The sequence below is a fragment of the Crassostrea angulata genome, chromosome 2, assembly GCF_025612915.1.
Source record: "Crassostrea angulata isolate pt1a10 chromosome 2, ASM2561291v2, whole genome shotgun sequence".
NCBI lineage: Eukaryota > Metazoa > Mollusca > Bivalvia > Ostreida > Ostreidae > Magallana > Magallana angulata.
The window spans coordinates 24,788,262-24,809,397 of record NC_069112.1 but is presented as its reverse complement, the minus strand read 5'-3'; the positions used below and the strand labels follow the sequence as shown (position 1 = coordinate 24,809,397).

Below are 21,136 nucleotides of genomic sequence, written 5' to 3'. Positions count from 1 at the left end.
TACCTGAAAATTTGAATTGACCTGAAAATCATGTTTGGGCTGACCTGAAATTTTATATAATTGATACATTTCTATGTTCTGCGTCAATTTTGATGTCTGTTTGTGAATTTTTATCATATTTCCAGTTATATATGTGTTAAACTTTATCATAAATAGCATCATTATCAATTATTTACGCATTTATAAGTGCGAATTAAAGACTTTTAAAATTGGAATTGACCTGAAAATTTTAGATGACCTGAAATTTTTATGTGAAAGATACATTAATCTTCTGAGTCAAATTAGATGACTATGTCTGTCTTTTACATACTCATATAATACACTATATACAGTCAATTGAATTTACAGTCTTTCATATTCAAAATACAATATTCCCTATTTAAAACAAAAACCCATAAATCATAACTTTAATATTTGTGGGTCCAATAATTATTGAATACGGTGGAAAATATATTAGAATATATCAATATCCTCCCAGAAGACCCCAAAGGAGGAACTCGGACACTGTTATGAAAGGATGTGTATATACATGTGAAAATAAATGGAGACATGTACGTGGTTGTCACCGTTGGGTATCCGAACACATTTCACATTGGAGTATGATAAAAGTCAGACATATATACCTGGAAATATAATTTAAACACCCGGAAAGTCATTTCATTTCACCAAAATATATAAAATTTCAGGTCTTTCAGGTCATTAGTATTTCAGGTCTTTAGTACGTCCCTTTTACCAAGACTCTTTTGACCTCGGAGTTAAAAAGATGGAGGAATTTGATCTTGACAAACGGATATTTAAGGGTTTAGAAGGACTTGATATGCTTAAATTTGCTATTATCAACTTAGTATCTTGTAATGGGACGAAAAGTATATCATTTTCAGAAGTCTCTTGTGATTATGAAGTGCTGAGGGACAAAACAGACCGACGGACATGTTTTTTTCCTTTTCAATTAATCTTCAATTACGGAGTTTCTTTCTTGGAAAGTTTGGAAAAAGCAAGCAGTGATGACATAAAAAACATGGAACCTCACATGAAAAAAGCTGTTTTACGCCTTAATGCATTTTACAAATCAATAGGTGAGAAAAGGAATTAATTAAGTAATCACTCAGGGCTGTGACTGAAATCTATCAACTGATTATTGTCATTTCTACTAACTATACTCTGTCCCGAGTTTTACTTCCACCACTTTTTGCTTGATATTTCTATAATCATAAATACCTTTGTGCTCAAACTATTTTCATCCACTAATATGAAAAATGTCCAGATTATCTGTTTTGAAACGCCCCCTCTACCGCTTCAGGTTTCAATACACATCCCAAAATAGAAAGTCTACGAAGATTTAGCATTGCATCAGCCATTATTAAGCCCGGATGATAACGTTGAAAAATTGTGCGAGGTGTCCCGAGAACTTACGAATGGAGAAAAGATGTAAACATTTCCCATTATAAATCTCCGTAAGAAATTTGTTTTCGTTAGTGAAAAATGATAATTTTTTCAATGAAGATATTTTGGATACTTTTCCTTTTATCGATTTAAACAGCATTTCTTTCACAGGTATGTGTATTTTCATTTAAAATCATCAAAAAGTGATGGAAGCAATAACTTGGGACAGACTATATATAATGTAAACATCTTTTTATTTTTGTAAATACGACTTGCTTTCATCATAATCATATATCCATTCCCAAGTTATTACATTATCCTGCCATGGTCCCAAGTTTAGTATCATAGGATGCAATGTCACATTTTATAGAAGTGTACATATATTGATACAATAATGTATGAAATTAACATATGATTATCAAACAATTTTTTAGCATATATGCAGTCTGTGCAAAAGTTTTTTTGACAACACAGGACATTCGGTCCAGTGTAATCAATAAACACACAGGACCGAACAAAATTTTGTCGGACCGAGATAACATTGACCTAGAGTTTAGTAAGAATAACTTGAACTTCTATTCCGAGCAGATTGTAGACGATCGCTGACCAGAATTTACTCCATCATGAAAAATGTCACATACTAAATTTCTGGTTGCAACGTTAGCCTGTCTCCAAAATTGGATGACGAATTTGATTTTGTCTTTATGTTAAATTTCTTTGAAATAAGGCTGATCTTTATATTCTTTAACACAAATAATGACGTATATATGCATCCCTGCACAAATCATTTATTGTTTCTAATTTTATTTATTCACAAGGAAAAAACTTCATCGTTTTTATTCAATTTGATATTAAAATGATGATCTGATTTCTTTCTCAAACCCAACATGTTGGGTTAGCACACAGCAGGGGTTTTCCTACTGTTTTTAAACTGGGTCCAGAGTCCTTGGAATTGGGAAAATTGACGCGTAAACTGTTCAAATTGGGATAATTGCAAAAACATACTTATCTAGTTTTATTTGCTTATGAGGACCAACCTATGGCAGAAATTTATACTTTATGACTTCTCCCCCACAGGAATTAGTGAGAAGTTTGGAAGACTTACTTTGTTTTATGATGTAACAATGATATATACAGATTTTAAACCTAAATTTTAAATAATTAGTGTTACTGAAATAAAATTGAAGCAAACACACATTTACATTCAAAGATTTTTCTTAAAGTTTTCCAATTTGTAAAAGTTAATCAAATTCATGCATTTTTACCTTTTATAGATGAAATGTTTCTTAATTATGTAAGCCAATCGACAAACATACAATAAAATAATTCTTTGCAATATGGCAATGATATTTGGATTTGGGGGTATTAGTCCTACCCTTTGAGCCAATTACAACCATTATACAGAGAAACTGTTTAATTTTGTAAATAACTGCAGATTTATGATTTAATGATAGTTTTAGCATTTAATCGGCACAATTATTAACTAATTACAGTAGGGCCTCAGATATCCGGACGCCAGATAACCGGACACTTAAGTTTACGGACGATTTTATTTGGAAACAGATTTTTTATACATTATTTTGTTTCATTTATCTGGAATTCCGCGTTCCGGATCCGGACGGTCTGTTCTTACCACAAAACACTGTTTTACTACCATTTTATCTTGCTTCATTTAACCGGACGTTAAAATTTGATGATACCCCGTTCAATACAAAAGATTACGCCTGTCAATTGAGTTTCACACCTTTTTAAGTGCTAGACCCTCATGAGTAGCTCTTCCCAAATCACTTTCAAAGTTACCGACAGTGCTGGCCAGACAGTCACTCCTCACAGCACATGGCTTGGATTTCTTAATTTGTGCACCTGTCAAGTGCTGTATTTCAAATAAAAAATATGCTTATTAATTAAGAAAACTGGAAAGTTTTACAAAGCCTTGTGTTTTATCTACCTATTCAAACGTAATTTTAAAATGAATTGTCTCAGGATTTTTATGCCCCCCTTTGAAGAAGGGAGGGCAAATTGCTTTGCTGCTGTCCGTCTGTTTGTCAGTGTCAGTATGTCGGATGGTTGGTCCACCAACAGTTTCTGTCCATTTTCTTTGCAGAGGATGAACATATTGAAATGAAATTTGGTATTCAGGCTTATCATGATAATATCTAGGTCAATTTCAATATTGTTTATGATCAAGCAATTTTCGACAGAGTTATGGCCCTTGGACATAGAAAAATTTCAGTTATTTGCAGTTTTTGCTCATTTTCTTTACAGAGGATGTACATTTTGAAATGTAATTTGGTATACAGGTCTATCTAAGTAATATCTAGGTCAATTTCAATATTGTTTATGATCAAGCAATTTTCGACAGAGTTATGGCCCTTGGACATAGAAAAATTCCAGTTATTTGCAGTTTCTGCTCATTTTCTTTACAGAGGATGTACATATTGAAATGTAATTTGGTATAAAGGTCTATCTAAGTAATATCTAGGTCAAATTTGACTTTGGGTATGATGGAGCAATTCCGACAGAGATATGGCCCTTGGACGTAGATAAAGTCTATTTATTTGCAGTTTACATTCATTTTCTTCACAAAAGTTGCACATATTGAAGTGAAATTTGGTATACAGATTAAGTATGATAATATCTAGGTCAAGTTCGATATTGGGTATGATTGTGCAATTTTCGACAGAGTTATGTCCCTTGAACTTGGAAAAATTCCAATTATTTGCAGTTTATGTTCATTTTCTTTGTGGGCGTTTCCAAGGGAAGGGGCATACGTGTTTTACAAACATCTCTTGTTTATAACTGTGATAACTGTGAAAAAGGGGCTAGCCCCTATAATTAGGGAGTTAGAGGCGTCCAAAGTTTTTTGTCAACAACTGGTAAAGGAATTAAAATTTCTAATGCATTATTGAAACAAAGTTGTAAAGAAATAATTTCGAATCCTTCTGTAGTATTCAATTTCATGGTTTCGTAATTTATAGTCAGTATTTGCAGAAACAATTTTTGTCAGTTTGGTCCATTTTTGTGGGGGTGTGCAAGTTTAGGAAGTTATGAAAGGGCTTCTTGTTATGCACTAACTGATACATGCAGCGAGTAAAGATGATTCCACATAAAATTCCCAAATGTTTTTATTCATATGTACATTTTCATTTCATGAAGATGAAGCTCTTTGACCTTATTTCTGTTGTTTGCTTCAAAACTGTGCCCCTCTCTATATTTAGATGCATTACGAGACTCGGGTAACCAATCGATAGCAGAGTTGCTAACTGTATTCAGGCCGTCGCCCAGACAACAGTGTATGTGCTTGTAGAGGTGGACATACACATGTTTAACGCCCCACTGTTTTACTGTAATGAAGACATCTTAACCCTTAGGCTGCTGCTTTAATTTTCGCCAAGATGGCCACCACTGCTGAATTAATTAATCATCATTAATGGTAATTGTAAATCGAGTTTTAAAATAATATATCTCAGCAACTATTTATGCTACAGTTACCAAACTTATATTTAAATGCAAGAGAAAATGTTCAAGATTTCAATGCTGCAATGCTCATTTTCCTAATTTGGGTCTTCCGTTGGAAACGGAAGACCCTCTTGTTATTCTATAGGTTTTTTAAAATTATTATTAGGGTCTACCGTTTCCAACGGAAGACGCTCTTGTTAGACCTTATTGTTTTTGCTTTGTTTCTTTTTCCCTATTATTAAGGTCTTCCGTTTCCAACGGAAGACCTTATTGTTATTGCTTTGTTTCTTTTTCCCTATTATTAGGGTCTTCCGTTTCCAACGGAAGACCCTCTTGTTATTCTACGGTTTCTTTTTATTACTATTTTATATTTTTCCTCTGACATTTTTCGAGAGCTATAACTCAAGAACTATCCAATCGATTTTAACCAAATTCACAGGACTGATAGAGCATTCAATGTACTTGCGATTATAAAATTTTGAGCTGATGACTTCACTTCCGGTTGGAGATTTTGAAGATTTTGTGAATTTTTAAGGGCCATTTTGTCCACATAACTCCTCCGAAACTAATGGTAGTAAAAATGTGAGACTTTCAGGAATATGTAGATGGATGTCTGTAGATGATCCTTTGTATTTGACATTGTGGAAAATGCGCAAGGCGCCGACGCTCGCCCGAGGTCGAAAATTAGCACCAAATTTTTGTGCAAAATTTTAACACGTTTTGTAAAATATCTTTTAACTTGTTAATATTTTGTTAAAACATGTAAAACAAAAGTTGTTTTAATTTTGACGGGCTTTCATTTGAAATTAAGAAAAAGGGGCTGGCCCCTCAAATTAGGGGCCAGGAGGGCTCTAAAGTCTTTTTGCAATAACTCTTTACTGAACAATAATTTGTTATCAATTATAGAAGCGAAAATGTTTATTGTACAGCTGTTTATCTATACAGTACCACATTTTAATCATATGTTACGTAATTGAGGTTTCAAGGGGCCAGAAGTCCAAAACTTTGATCATTAATATCTAGAAAAGGAGAAATATTTTGAAAAGCATTGTAGAACAAAAAATGCTTACAATAATGTTCCCAACAATATGCCACCTAAAAAAAATGTTGGTGGCCCCAGTAAGGAGTTTAAGGGTCGGCCCCTAAAACACATTAGTTCAGATATCTTTAAAACGGTCAACAATTCGTGAACACTTGTTGAACAAAATATGTTTATAATTGCGAGATCTTTCATTTGATATCAAGAAAAAAGGGCTGGCCCCTTAAATTAGGGGCCAAAAGGGCTCTAAAGTCCATTAATAATAACTTTTTACTGAAAAATAATTTGTTATATATTATAGAAGCAAAAATATTCTTTGTACAGTTATTTATCTATACAGTACCATACCTAAGTCATATGTTACGTAATTAGGGGTTTCAAGGGGCCAGAAGTCCAAAACTCTGATCAGTAATAGCTAGAAAAGGAGAAATATTTTGAAAAGCATTGTAGAAGAAAAGTTGCTCAAAATAATGTTTTTAATAATATAATACCTAAACCTTTTTTGTTGGTGGCCCCATTAAGGAGTTTAAGGGTCGGCCCCTATAACACAGTTGTTCAGATATCTCTAAAACGGTTAACAATTCGTGAACAGTTGTTGAACAAAATATGTTTATATTTGCAAGACCTTTCATTTGATATCAAGAAAAAGGGGCAAGCCCCTCAAATTAGGGGCCAGGAGGGCTACAAAGTCTTTTAATAATAACTATTTACTGAAAAATAATTTGTTATATATTATTGAAGCAAAAATGTTCAACTTATTAAGCTTAATTTAAATCTGAAATCCGTTTTAAAATCGTACGATGCATTACAGAGATATAGGGGTTTAAAAATTGATTTTTCCGGAAATTTTGATTCCACATTCTTGGTAAAGAAAATAGTGTTATGTTCAAAGTTAAATTAACTCGTACCTAGAATTATTCGATATTTGTTAAGTCGTTCTTAAACACATTCGGATTTTTTTGTCAAGTCGTTCTTGAAATCGTTAAGGTTTTTGTTAGTTCTTACTTAAAGTCATTCGGATTCTGTTAAGTCGTACCAAGAATTATTCGATTTTTTATATCGTTTTGTTTTAAAACTCCTGGTATTTGTTTTAGAGCTCTGCTTCTTACAGGAACATCTAGCTTTTCTTTCGACATTAAAGGAAGACCCACTCGTTGCTTTGCAACGAGATTTGCTCTAGTTATTCTTGTTTTTTTTTTTTACGCATTTTTGTGCAGTCGATTTCTCAGAGATGGCTCAGTAGATTTTCTTGAAACTTTCAGATCCGATAGATGTTCATTTGAACTTAATACATATTTTTTACGCTCACCTGAGCTGAAAGCTCAAGTGAGCTTTTCTGATCACCCGTCGTCTGTCCGTTCGTCTGTAAACTTTTTACATTTTGAACTTTTTCTGAAAAACCACTTGGCCAAATTCAACCAAATTTGGCAAAAAGTATCCTTATAAGAAGGTGAATATAAATTGCAGAAATGAAAGGCTGATCTTTTTCAAAACGGAGAAAACCTCGAAACTGTAAAAAAGGGGTGCAATTTTAAAATTCTTCTTCTCAAGAACTACTGAGTTAAATTCAAAATAATTTAGGAAAAATAATCCTTATGGAAGGGAAAATATAAATTGCAAAAATTATGGGCTAATTCAGTTTCAAATTTGAGTAATTTACGTAACAAATAATAAAGAAATAATAGCTGTCAATCAGTTTATAACTTCGGGTTTGGTATTCCATACCTCTAAAACGGAAATTCTTTGTTCGAAGCAGCCATGATGAACGCATGTGTGGGTTAAACTGGCAAAGATGAATTTGCTGGTTGTGCAACATTTTACGTGCGAAGAGAATATTTGAAACATGCAACATAGATTTGTGCCGATTTTGTGAAGTAAATTGAGGTTAAATATTTCAATGCGTTAATATTTGCACTTACAACATATTATAAAATACTATACATTTTATTGGGAATTCGGAATGATATCTGCGGAATGGTTGATTAATGCAACATGTTTTGTTAAGATGCTTAGCATTTTCAGTATAAACGGAGATTGTTTTCGCTGCTAGAAATATATAGGATAGGTATATATGTGATGAAAAATAAATTGTGATCTTTCTTTTAGTGCACGTTTCTTCTGTTTTAATTGTTTAAAATTTTCTATTTACTTTCCATATTTGAGTGTCAAGCTTCGAATTATAATCAAGATAACATTCTCAGCTTTGCTCACAATTTTCTGTTCGCACACAGAGCTGAGGCCTTGCTTTTGTTCTTTTACAGTTTATCGCAAATCTTACTTGGGTGTATTCGCTGCGAGCGATAAACTGATGCGTTGAGTGACGACACTATTGGGATCGTGAGTTGCAGTTATAAAACAAGCATTTTCATTGGCCGTTTTAGTACCCGCCCACTCTTACCTGCTAATGTGGTATTGATAATTTATGCACCAACTGCCAGATGTGTTGTTAACTCTGTATCTGAACTGCAAAAACTAAATCACTGCAAGAATTGACTAAGAGTTCTCACAAAATCGCATCTTCTTTTTTTTGTAAACAATTGTCAAAAACACGCTGTTTAAACAGGTTCAATCCCCAATTCATTTTTCAATATAATGCATACTTCATCGATAAATTCAAATCATTTTATATAACTGTTTAACGCATCAATTTAAGATGAGGCAGTATTTATTTTGTTGTAGCTTATTCCAAAGAATTCACAACAGATATTGACAATAAATATTACATAGCCTATATTGCATTTTATTGAACTTTGACCGATTAATATGACACACTTAAAACTACAAGTGTGCACGTGTTTTCAATCATACCAAAAATTTGAAATTTACGGCATGTAAACGTGTTCAATTTTGGACTGATCTGTGATAAACATTATTTTGTAACTCACTTTGTCTGTAGAAACATTCATTTTATTATATGTTCTTCGATATTCATCACACAATATTTACTACTGACGTTGACACTGACTTTCTCTCAAACACGCTAATCGACCTCGGATTGTAAAATTCACGTGCAGATCGAGTCGCAATTTTCCCCAAGTATATAAACAAACCACACTTCTTCATTTTGCGAAGGTGTTGACGATGTTTCAAAGATTTTCAGTACAGATTTATTGTAAACAAAACAGTGAGACATATGCTGTAAAATGTCTAATGGATTTCACGGCGTGTCAACCCGAATTTTCCCGTGGATCTACATTTTGCAACAAGTTTTTTGTGAGGAAAAACTGTTCAACTCATGCGATTTTCCATACATACAGTAAATGGTACATTAAGAACGGTAACGTAAAATTTATTTGTTCACTAAACAGTTTCTGGCGATTTTTTTTTTCACAATAAACTGAATAACATAATTCGATAAGCGAAGTACAATCTGTGACTGATAATCTATATGCGCCGATCCCTGCTTTTAGGGAACTTTTCTTTTTCTTTTCATTTATATTATTTACACATGTACGTGAACATCGCCCCGTTTGTTTAATATCAAATAACTCTGTATGTAATTTTTTAACTTGCTAGTACAACTTCATGAGATGTTTTCTTTCTCCGACATATCTTTCCACGTGTTAGCATCATGTTCTCAACATGCATTTGATAAATGGGCGGGTCTATATAAATGCGCCAATCAGAATCTTTATTTCGAATCGCAATTGAAATACACACCGATTAGAAAGTGTCATCACTCAACGCAATGCTACATCGGTCGAAGCGAATACTTTCATGTAAGATTTGCGATAAATGCTAAATAGCATTTATAAATAGCTAAATACCAAGCTTAAAAATCTAAAGTTGAATGTAATAAACTCTTTTGAACAAAAAAATTGACTCAAACCTAGCAGAATTGTGAGCTCTATATCTTGCTAATACCGGTACTTCTGTTCGTGCGTCTCTGATCAAGACAAAAAATATTGTTTCAACGAGATAGCAGATTTGGCAGAGACGTGAACAACCAAACTTTGAGGGAAAATTGACTTATGATTGTACAAATTTTTAACATGTTTTGTTTGGTTTGGTGTTACTCTCGATCGTCACAGAAAGTACTTCAAAAATTGATTTCTTTTTCATTCTCATTGTTTTACATGGAAGTAAAGTCTGGATATTTTATTCACAATAATTATCAAAATCCACTATTTTTTCAATGTGAGAGGAGCAATGTCTTACAGTTAAATTGATACATGTATATCAAAACGGAAGACCTTTTTGTTGCTCTTGCAACAAGAGTCTAGTTGTATTTACATTTTCAACGGTGTTTGTCTTTGATAACATTTCGAATCAATTTTGAACCCTAAAACCCAATAACTTCATATAACATGAGTGACACAAAATGGGCGTGTCTTATAGCATAACCCAAAATGGTATTGGCTGCACCACGTAGTAATTGACATAGCATGTGCTACTTAAAATAATAGTGATTTTAAGTGCAAAAAAACAACGGCATCCTAACATCCACTCATGTCTTAAAGTTATTAAACTGTTGGGGTTTGAATTCGGGTCCTCTGGCATTCCAGTCCAGCACTCTACCGATCGAGCTAAAGGGTTAACTTACTAGCCAGAGCAAGTAGGAATGCCATATATCTGACTCTACCACATTGTCTCCCTCCAAGAAAAGAGGCGTCCCCGACACTTCCGGAGTGCCAACACCTATGGGTTGAAGTACTAGAAACAATGTCTCTCACCCACCAGAGATCACCCAGGTCCCAACATGGGCACCAAATATAACAGAGACACTTGTTGCCTCTGCTGGGGTTTGAATCTGGGTCCTCTGGCACGCCAGTCCAGCACTCTACCAATCCAGCTAAAGGATTAACCCACTAGCCAGAGCTAGTAGGAATGTCATATACCTGACTCTACCACAATTATATAGTGAAAATGCATGAATTCTTTGAAAATCTTCTCTTCCCTTGGGTATTGAGCTGATGAATTATAAGTACATAGTTATGATTAGGTAGGGTGTCTATTCCAAAGTTGTGAATTTCGAAGGGGGGTATTTTTGATCACATATACGGTACAATCGACCTTTTCAATGTTAAACTAATGTGGTCAGGTGAGGGATGTTCCCCATGGGCCTATTTTCATAATACTTACCATTTAGTAAGTTTTAAATTAAATGTATTTTAAAAGATTGCCATTCTTAATTACTGTAACCTATTAAAAATCCATAATGATTTTAAAAATATGTCTAAGAAACTCTGAATACTAGTAGGAAGTCCAAATTGAGACAAATTTGCATGCTACAATCATGTACAAAGCATGTGGAAACATGTACAAAGAATTTCATGCAGCCTTTCCTGTAAACCATGTAGCTTTTTTGTAGACAGTGTTTCATGTAAACCATGTAGCATCTTGTGTAAACTGTGCAGTGTTTGTTCAAATGATGTACTTAGTGTAAAACCATTTGTGTGGCGTACATGTAACGTAGTACATAGCACATTTCAGGGTATGTAAATAAACTTTACAGAAAAGAAACTTTATTATTTGTAGAGTATAACCAAACCTGTCTGAAAAAAGTCTTTGACATGAAACTAAAGGGTGAAGAAATGGCAGCTACAGAGACGGATATAAGCATTACACTTGCGGAGCACTTGCTAGGAAAGTTAGCTCCTGGAGAGTCCTATAAAATTGATAATAAAGCAAGGGAAAAGAAGAGCTGCAGGTGTGGATGTAAAGTGACGCCTGTATTTGATGGAACAGGAATAGGTATGAAAAAACAGTTATGAAGGTACTTTTTTCATTGAACAAATTTATGTAAATGAGAACATGTGTAATAGTCATACACCGTGACAATTGGGACAGGACAATGGTGTCTGGCAAGTGATATATTATTTAGTACCGTAATGAAGTTTTTCCCCCTTTTTGTGGAAAGACCTATTAGAATTGTTCTGTTTATTTAGGTTTTCCATCTGCAACAGAAGATATTTCTACTATTATTTTCCTTATATTTCACTTTTATAGCTTATCTGAGCCAAAGGCATTAAGTGAGCTTTTCTGTTTACATTTTGTCCATTGTTCATTTATCTAGCTGTCTGTTAATGTGATGTTACTGTCTTTGAGATTTTTCAATTTTATCCTTTTTTAGATCACCTGAGCCAAAGGCTCAAGTGATCTTTTCTGATCACAATTTGTCCGTTGTCTGTCGTTGTCGTCGTGGTTGTTGTAAACTTTTCACATTTTCATCTTCACCTCAAGAACCACTGGGCCAATTTCAACCAAACTTGGCACAAAGCATCACTGGGTGAAGGGGATTCAAGTTTGTTCAAATGAAGGGCCACGCCCTCTTCCAAGGGGAGATAATTAGAAATTAAAGAAAAAGTAATGGTGTATTTTAAAAAAATCTTCTTCTCTAGAACCAATTGGCCAGAAAAGCTGTAACATGCATGAAAGAATACTCAGGTAGTGTAGATTCAAGTTTGTTCGAATCATGATCCCTGGGGTTACGGTGGGGCCACAATTGGGGGTCGACTTTTTACAAAGGAATGTATAGAGAAATATCTTTAAAAATCATCTTCTCTAGAACCAATTGGCCAGAAAAGCTGTAACTTGCGTGGAAGCATCAAGTTTGTTCAAATCATGATCCCCACAGGTACGGTGGGGCCACAATGGGGGTCGAATTTTTACATAGAAATATATAGAAAAATATCTTTAAAAATCTTCTTCTCTAGAACCAATTGGCCAGAAAAGCTGTAACTTTCGTGGAAGCATCCTCAGGTAGTGTAGATTCAAGTTGATTCAAATCATGATCCCCGGGGGTACAATGGGGCCACAATTGGGGGTCGAATTTTTACATAGGAATATATAGAAAAATATCTTTAAAAATCTTCTTCTCAAGAACCATCTGGCCAGAAAAGCTGTAACTTGCGTGGAAGCATCCTCAGGTAGTGTAGATTCAAGTTGATTCAAATCATGATCCCCGGGGGTACAATGGGGCCACAATTGGGGGTCAAATTTTTGCATAGGAATATATATAGAGAAATATCTTTAAAAATCTTTTTCTCTAGAACCAATTGGCCAGAAATTAGCGACAGGAGTTCACCTTATGCAGAAATCAATTGATCTCTGAACTTCATTTGATTTTAATTTGGATCTAATGATTAGCTCACCGATATTTTTGTGTTTACTGTATGCAACCATAAGAGGTGTTGTGAATAGTTTTTTGCATACTTCGTCATGTTTTATGTTATCCAATTATTTCATAAGTTTCATTGTCCGTCATCGGTCTGTAAACTTTTTAAATTTGAACTTCTTCTCTAAAACGGCATGGCCAATTTCAACCAAATTTGGCACAAAGTACCTTATGGGAAGGTGAATCTAAATTGCAGAAATGAAAGACTGATCTTTATTCAAAGCGGAGAAAACCTCGAAACTGTAGAAAAAGGGGGGTGCATTTTTTAAAAATCTTCTTCTCAAGAACTACTGAGTCAAATTCAACGTAATTTAATTAGCATAAATCATCCTTATGGGAAGGAAAATATAAATTGCAAAATTGAAGGGCGAATTCTGTTTCAGATTTGAGTAATTTACGAAAATAATGATAACTATAGCAAAGCTCATTGCAAAGCAACGAGTGGGTCTTCCGTTAATGTCAAAAGTAAAGCTTGAAGTTCTTTTAAGAAGAAGAGTTCTTAAACCAATAACAAAAGACACTAAAACAAAACAAAAAATGAAAAAAATCGAATAATTCTTTGTACGACTTCACAAAATCCGAATGATTTTAAGTACGAGTTAACAAATACTTATCAATTACAAGAACGACTTAACCAAAAAAAATCTGAATGTGTTTAAGTACGACTTTAGAATTATCTAATTATTTTTGGTACGAGTTAATTTCACTTTCAACTTGACGCTATTTTTTAAACCAAGAACGCGGAATCAAAAGTCGAAAGTAAAGCTAGAAGTTCCTGTAAGAAGCATAGTTCTTAATCTAATAACAAGAGTAACAAAAACAAAAACAAAATTTAAAAAAATACAATTATTCTTGATATGACTTAACAAAATCTGAATGATTTTAAGTACGAATTAACAACCACATTTACGATTTCTATAACGACTTAACAAAAAAAGTGTTTAGGTACGACTTAGCAATGAATTTTAGGTACGAGTTAATTTTGACCTAGAACTTATTACTTTCTGAACCAAGAACGCGAAATCAAAATTTCCGGAAAAATCAATCTTCTCTGCAATGCATCGTCCGATTTTAAAATAGATATCAGTTTTAAATTAAGCTTAATAAGCTCGTGTTGCGTTTATCATTAACAACAAACTATTACTCATGAAAAAGTTATTATAAAAAGACTTTAGAGCCCTCCTGGTCCCAAATTTGAGGGACCAGCCCCCTTTTTAAATGGTTTCATAAATATAAACATATTTTTGTCAACAAATGTTTAAGAAATGTTGACCTTTTAAGACATATCTGAAAAACTGTGTTTTAAGGGCCAACCTTTAAACTCCTCAACGGGGCCACCAACAAAAAACTTTTTAGGTAGCATTTTGTTTAAAACATATTTCTAAGCAAATTTTCCTCTACACTGCTTTTCAAAGGGTTAACCTTCTGTATTGTGTGTTTGTTGCACTATCACATGTCAGAAACTAACCGATGTATAGTTTACTATAGATAAAATGTTCTATCATTAAAATGACAGGTTTAATGATAGAATTCTTCCCATAGTCTCACTTCATAACAAAGAAAAAAAATACTATCAAGCTGTATCTCGCCTAAATTCATATGACTAGTCTCAAATACCTACAATATTGCTCTTTTATAATCCCATTTTACCACATTAAATGTTTTTGCAGCGAAATCACTGTCACTTTCAACATCGCGTTTGAAAATTCGCTGTTTACGGTCGCCATGTTAATGATAAAATACGAGACATTCCGAGTGCGATTTCCAACAAAATGGCAGGCAAATTCAAACGTGTATATTAAAAACATTGCATTGCTACGACCCATTAAATGGATATTTGTTGGATTTAACTACATTTGCATGTTCAAAAAGATTTGTAATGTATACAAATGTGTTTTTCCCCTGCAGATAATTTGTACAGACTTAAAATCGTCCCGAAGCAGATCCGCTTCGCGGCTGCTACATTATGAGTATATGGGATGAATTCTTACTGTGACCTGAGCGTAGCCTTCTCACATTATGATTATTCTTTCTAAGTTTACTATGTCCCATCCACCTACATTTACTGGCTAAAAGGACGATTGCGAGTTTATTGTCTCCCAAGACAGCAACTATTTCACGAGGCGAAGCCGAGGGAAATAGTTGCTGTCGAGGGGGGACAATTAACTTGCTATCGTCCGAATAGTCAGTAAATAGGAATTTTTTATTCAGAAGAAAACTTTATTTTTCGGCGGTACAGAATTTATTGATGATAAACAAATTAGAGTTATCGGACTTTGAATTTAACGAAGCGATCGGTTTACGTCAGAGGTGTTCCGTGTTTAAATAGGGAGGAAATCGAATGCCCCCGGTGAATAGTTTCGATGACTGTTCACCATGGGCAGATAGCACAGAAACAGTTTCACTGTTAGATAGAATACACTGTAGCATGTTTATTCATAGCTGCAGGTCTGTAGCTCTCGGTCTGAAAAATATCGGATGGACGACCTGGGTTGTCTATCCGGTTGTCCCAGGTCGTCCATCTGAAATTTTTCAGACCGGGGGCTACAGACCTGCAGCTAGTTTATTCATTGTAATTTTACATACAAAATATTCACAGATATTCACTATATTTAAATTTTCATCCTGATTTGCAAAAAATATGGGGCAGGTGGTCGGGTTTTATTTTTTAGGTCACCTGAGTAAACTCAGGTGACCTGACCTATTGCTATCTGTTTTCGTCCGTCGTCGTGCGTCGTGCGACGTGCGTCGTGCGTTAACAATTTACATTTTTAACTTCTTCTTAAAAACTACAAGGCCAATTGTTCCCATTTTTGGTGTGAAGCATCTTTATGGTAAGAGGAATGTAAATTGTGAAATTGGTGGCTCTACCACCACCAGGGTGCCACAGGTGGGGCCAAATATGCAAAAAACAGCCAAATTTTCAAAAATCTTCTTCTCTACTCCCACACATGTGAGGAAAAAACTGATTGCATGGTTATGATGTCCATGAAGCCCTCTACCAAAATTGTGAAATTCATGGCCCCTGGGTCAGGGGTTCAGGCTCTAGGGTGGGGCCAATATGGCCATATAGTAAAAATGTATTAAATCTTAGAAAATCTTCTTCTCTACTCCCATAGATATTTGCTAAAAACTAAATACATGGATATGATATCCATGAAGCCCTCTACCAAAATTGTGAAATTCATGGCCCCTGGGTCAGGGGTTCAGGCTTTAGGGTGAGGCCAATATGGCCATATAGTAAAAATGTATTAAATCTTAGAAAATCTTCTTCTCTACTCCCATAGATATTTGTTTAAAACTAAATGCATGGATATGATGTCCATGAAGCCCTCTACCAAAATTGTGAAATTCATGGCCCCTTGGTCAGGGGTTCAGGCTCTAGGGTGGGGCCAATATGGTCATATAGTAAAAATGTATTAAATCTTAGAAAATCTTCTTCTCTACTCCCATATATATTTGTTTAAAACTAAATGCATGGATATGATGTCCATGAAGCCCTCTACCAAAATTGTGAAATTCATGGCCCCTGGGTCAGGGGTTCAGGCTCTAGGGTGGGGCCAATATGGTCATATAGTAAAAATGTATTAAATCTTAGAAAATCTTCTTCTCTACTCCCATAGATATTTGTTTAAAACTAAATGCATGGATATGATGTCCATGAAGCCCTCTACCAAAATTGTGAAATTTATGGTCCCTGGGTCAGGGGTTCAGGCTCTAGGGTGGGGCCAATATGGCCATATAGTAAAAATGTATTAAATCTTAGAAAATCTTCTTCTCTACTCCCATATATATTTGTGAAAAACTAAAGGCCTGGATATGATGTACATGAAGTCTTCTACCTAAATTGTGAAATTTATGATCGCTGGGATAGGTGTTTAGGCACTAGGGTGGGGCAAATATGGCACAGGAAGGGCCCAAATATCTTGAAAACGGTTAAAATCCCCACCCCTAAACCATATATATTCTTGTTCCTTGTGTTAAGGGCCATCAAATGGTATGTAGGTCATGGGCCTCAGGGGTGGTTCCTGACCCCCCTCAAACAGGAAGAGCCCAAATATCTTGAAAATGGTTAAGAACCCCACCCCTAAACCATATATATTCTTGTTCCTTGTGTCAAGGGGCATCATATGGTATGTAGGTCATGGGCCCTGGGGATGGTCCTGACCCCCCTCAAACAGGAAGTGCACAAATAACTTGTAAACGGTTGAGATCCCCACCCCTAAACCATATATATTCTTGTTCCTTGTGTCAAGGGGCATCATATGGTATGTAGGTCATGGAACTTGGGGTGGTCCTGACCTCCTCAAACAGGTAGTGCCCGAATATCTTGAAAACGGTTGAGATCCCCACCCCTAAACCATATATATTCTTGTTCCTTGTGTCAAGGGGCATCATATGGTATGTAGGTCATGGGCCCATGGGGATGGTCCTGACCCCCCTCAAACAGGAAGTGCACAAATAACTTGAAAACGGTTGAGATCCCCACCCCTAAACTATATATATTCTTGTTCCTTGTGTCAAGGGGCATCATATGGTATGTAGGTCATGGGCCCTTGGGGTGGTTCTGACCCCTCTCAAACAGGTAGTGCCTGAATATCTTGAAAACGGTTAATATCCCCACCCCTAAACCATATATATTCTTGTTCCTTGTTTATGTTAGTTCACCTGATATATAGTTAAGGACCCCTGGGAACCACATGAAACTTTGTGGGTCATCCCTACTCTATATGATAGCCTCGTTCGTTTGGGAGACTTTATAATCGCCCCGATTATAATTTACATCTTGTTTTCCTTGCTTCTTCCTAATGGAGTTATCTTCCTTTGCTTGTTCATATGTAGTAATTAATCGTTGAATATAATGTAATTATAAAGAAGTTGTATGATCAAAAGAGTTATGCAAGGCTTTTTATCATTTGAAACAAAAACAGTTTTTGAACTTTCAAAATAAACAAATAGACTTGTTAATAGTAAAGTAATAATTGGCTAACTAAAATCACTGATATATAAAGGTAAAATGATTTTGGTATATATGCCAGATGGTGATTCTCAACGAATGTTGAATATTCAAAAACTGGAACAGGAGAAGTCAGTAACTCATGATGGCTTTTATCGATAAAGCTGGGTTTTTTTTCGTTTGTTTAAATGCCCATAGGGAGAGTTTCTGTCTGCCCCGGGGGGATGGGAGGTTGTTTTAGATAAAACATGAATAATAACCACCTTGTTATTATTATTAAATTATTTTCTATCAGAGTCTTGCACCTTTTCAATATCAGGTCATGCATTCTTTTATGATCTTTTAAGTTTTTCGCTAAAATTATAGGTTTAATAGTCGTTTTTGAAAGATTTCAGGCAGGGAGGTGGTCGTCATTACAAATTAAAAATGTTTCTATTCCAGAATAAAACTTAACTAAATGCATATATGAGACTCCTTGACAAGTTTGTGTATGGGTTATGCTACTCAGGTGACCGTTAAGGCCATTTGGCCTCTTGTTATTTTTATAAAAATACCTTACTCACCGATCATGTTCTAGCTCTATTATTTTAAGTTGTTAATGCTAATATAAGTACACAAACCCACATGTAATCTTTTAATTCCATTTTATTTTGACTTAACTTTTAATGCATGAACGCATTTGTACCCTTATGATAACAAACATAACTGGAATCAAACGGTAATCCACATGTTTAGGCAGCCATTAAAATGTTTTGAGAATTTTTTGTATACGAAGCTCTTTTTTTTTCCCCAATTTTTTTTTCCACACAATTTTTTTTATTTCAAAATAAAATAAAATGCATTGGGGCGGGCCATTTTCAGAGGGGCTTGCGGGGATGAGAATCTATGAAATTAATTTTACGTGGCCTAAGCCTTCATATACAGCAACTTTCAATTTTACAAAAATATTAACAGGTACTTCATCCAATCTGTCCCTTGCTACCTTTAACTTAGTACATTTACATTTTATGAAAAGACATTTTGTCTTAGAATTAGAAAACTAATGCAATTCTGAGAAAAAGTATACCACATATTGCCAATTCCATTGAGGTTTAAGATAAATATGGCCATTTAAGTGAACCCACCATTTCCACTTTCCTCTATTGAACACAGATTCATAGGGTTCTCCATTGTAAAACATCTTTACCTGACCTTTAAGAAGTCAATTGTTGTTCAACCTCCATTTATAAGAAACCTTATTCAATACTACATACATCTACATGATATTATCATGATAAAAGCATCACATCACTTAGAAATGCCCTTACATGTATACCCCCCCCCCCCCCCCCCCCTATCTTTTGATTATGAATTCATGAAAAAGTCAATGATACTAAAAATTGATTTTTTTTTGTTTATTGGATGATTTGTAGCATTTTTATTAACAAATAGACTTGCTGTCCTGCATGTCATTTCTTGTTTCCCTGAAAAAAGTAAGCTAACAATCATATTTAGTGAATATCTCATCTATTATGGTTTTTAGTGCTAAAACAGTGAGACCTACAATTAAGTTAGACATCTGCCTTAAATTAAAATTAAATTCAAACATACTTGGACAGCTGGACACGGATGAGAATGCCATGAAAAATGTTCAAATTTGACATGCTTTTCTACATTTTTCTATGCATATATACATTAAAAAGGTAAAAATAAGTTGTGTCTTGTTCATTTCAAAAGTAATTATCAAAGCAGATGTTATTTCAATTTCAAATGTACATTTACTGTTACATATCGTACATGTAATCTAACTATATAATCTTAATGGAGACAATTTGAAAGAAGGGGTATTTAACAATTATGTAAACACATCTAAATATCATATTAAATTACAAAATAAAGGAAACAAAATTGCATACTTTTATTGAAAAACAAATTTTCACAACTAACAATTGTAAATTTCTTTAAACAGCCTTTTTTTGTTTGTGAGTCATAATTTTTTATCAAACACAAACCACAACAAGGCATGATGCCTCTTTAAAGTTCCATTATTGCTTATGCATTACCCAATTTAATTTGTATTACCGGTAAAGTCTGTAGAACACAAGGAAATATACATGTGGGTAGAGGTGACAGGTTAACCTCAAGAGCTGTTTTTATTTATTTTATTTTGTAAACAATTCTGTTGGGTGTGTATTAGCTGGGTTAGATGTGGATTTAGCTTGGTTAGTTAACGCATGCATAACCCCTTTGAGCATGCGCCGATTTTCTTGTACAGTAGATTTCTTATAAATCCCAAAAAATTGTAAATCTCCATCTGTTATGTCAGTAAATCCTCGCGTTGTTCAAATCTTACGGTAACTGACATGATATAAAAGCATTTGAACTGCCACACACACATATATATATAAATCCAATAGCATATTATGACACCCTGCCTTCGCCTTCAATGCCAAATTAAATCCATAGATGTTTTACGGAGTTCTGTGAGCAGATGAATTTCAAATCAAGATAATCTCAAACATGTCTCACAATCGTAACAACGTTTTTTAAATCGCGAAATGACCAGACAAACGCTCCGATGTAAACACTAGAACTTACAGCACCTTCCTCATGCAGACTACCACTCATCGACGTCACATTATATAAATAGTGCCTGCTTGGGAGGGTACCAGTTGAAATTGACACCCCGAGAAAACCATTAATCGTCAACCAACGCGAAGCGGAGGTTGACAATGGTTTTCGAGGGGTGTCAATTTCAACTGGTACCCTCCCAAACAGGCACTATTACAGTTAATTTTATTATACTGAATGTTTTAATTATAGCAAATTTTACTTCTTTTATATTGAAAAGACGTGAGTTTTACGGCGAACCGTAAGCGCATAATTAATGCGCATGTAACAATTCATTCTATCGGCCCATTGCCAAGTGTGTTGCTAACGCTGAGGATATGAGAACGAACTGTCAACTGCGTCTAAACCAATCAGATTTCAGTATTTAACATGAAAGTATAATAATGTAAAATACGACGTCACAGGTACATTGTTTTCCTGAACTTTCTTAACCTGAAGCAAACCTTGCACCTTGTAAGTAATATAAGGCATATAGTCTTTTTTATTAAACACACATACTTATAATTTGTTGTAAAAAGTTTCATTTTATACACACAATCAAATATCACAAGAGGAAATCAAACTGGAAAGT

General features: G+C 34.6%; 1 protein-coding gene across 3 annotated transcripts in view; it reads left to right on the top strand.

Annotated features, from left to right (window-relative positions):
- The first annotated feature begins 734 nt into the window (after positions 1-734).
- The window catches only part of LOC128171201 (uncharacterized), a 35,631-nt gene continuing 15,229 nt past the window's right edge, over positions 735-21,136 (top strand). For all 3 annotated transcript variants that reach the window (XM_052836936.1, XM_052836935.1, XM_052836934.1), the window contains exons 1-2: positions 735-1,076; positions 11,360-11,575. In XM_052836936.1, coding sequence (XP_052692896.1) covers positions 764-1,076; positions 11,360-11,575 — 529 coding nt within the window. In that variant the 5' untranslated portion in view covers positions 735-763. The remainder of the gene's footprint in view (positions 1,077-11,359; positions 11,576-21,136) is intronic.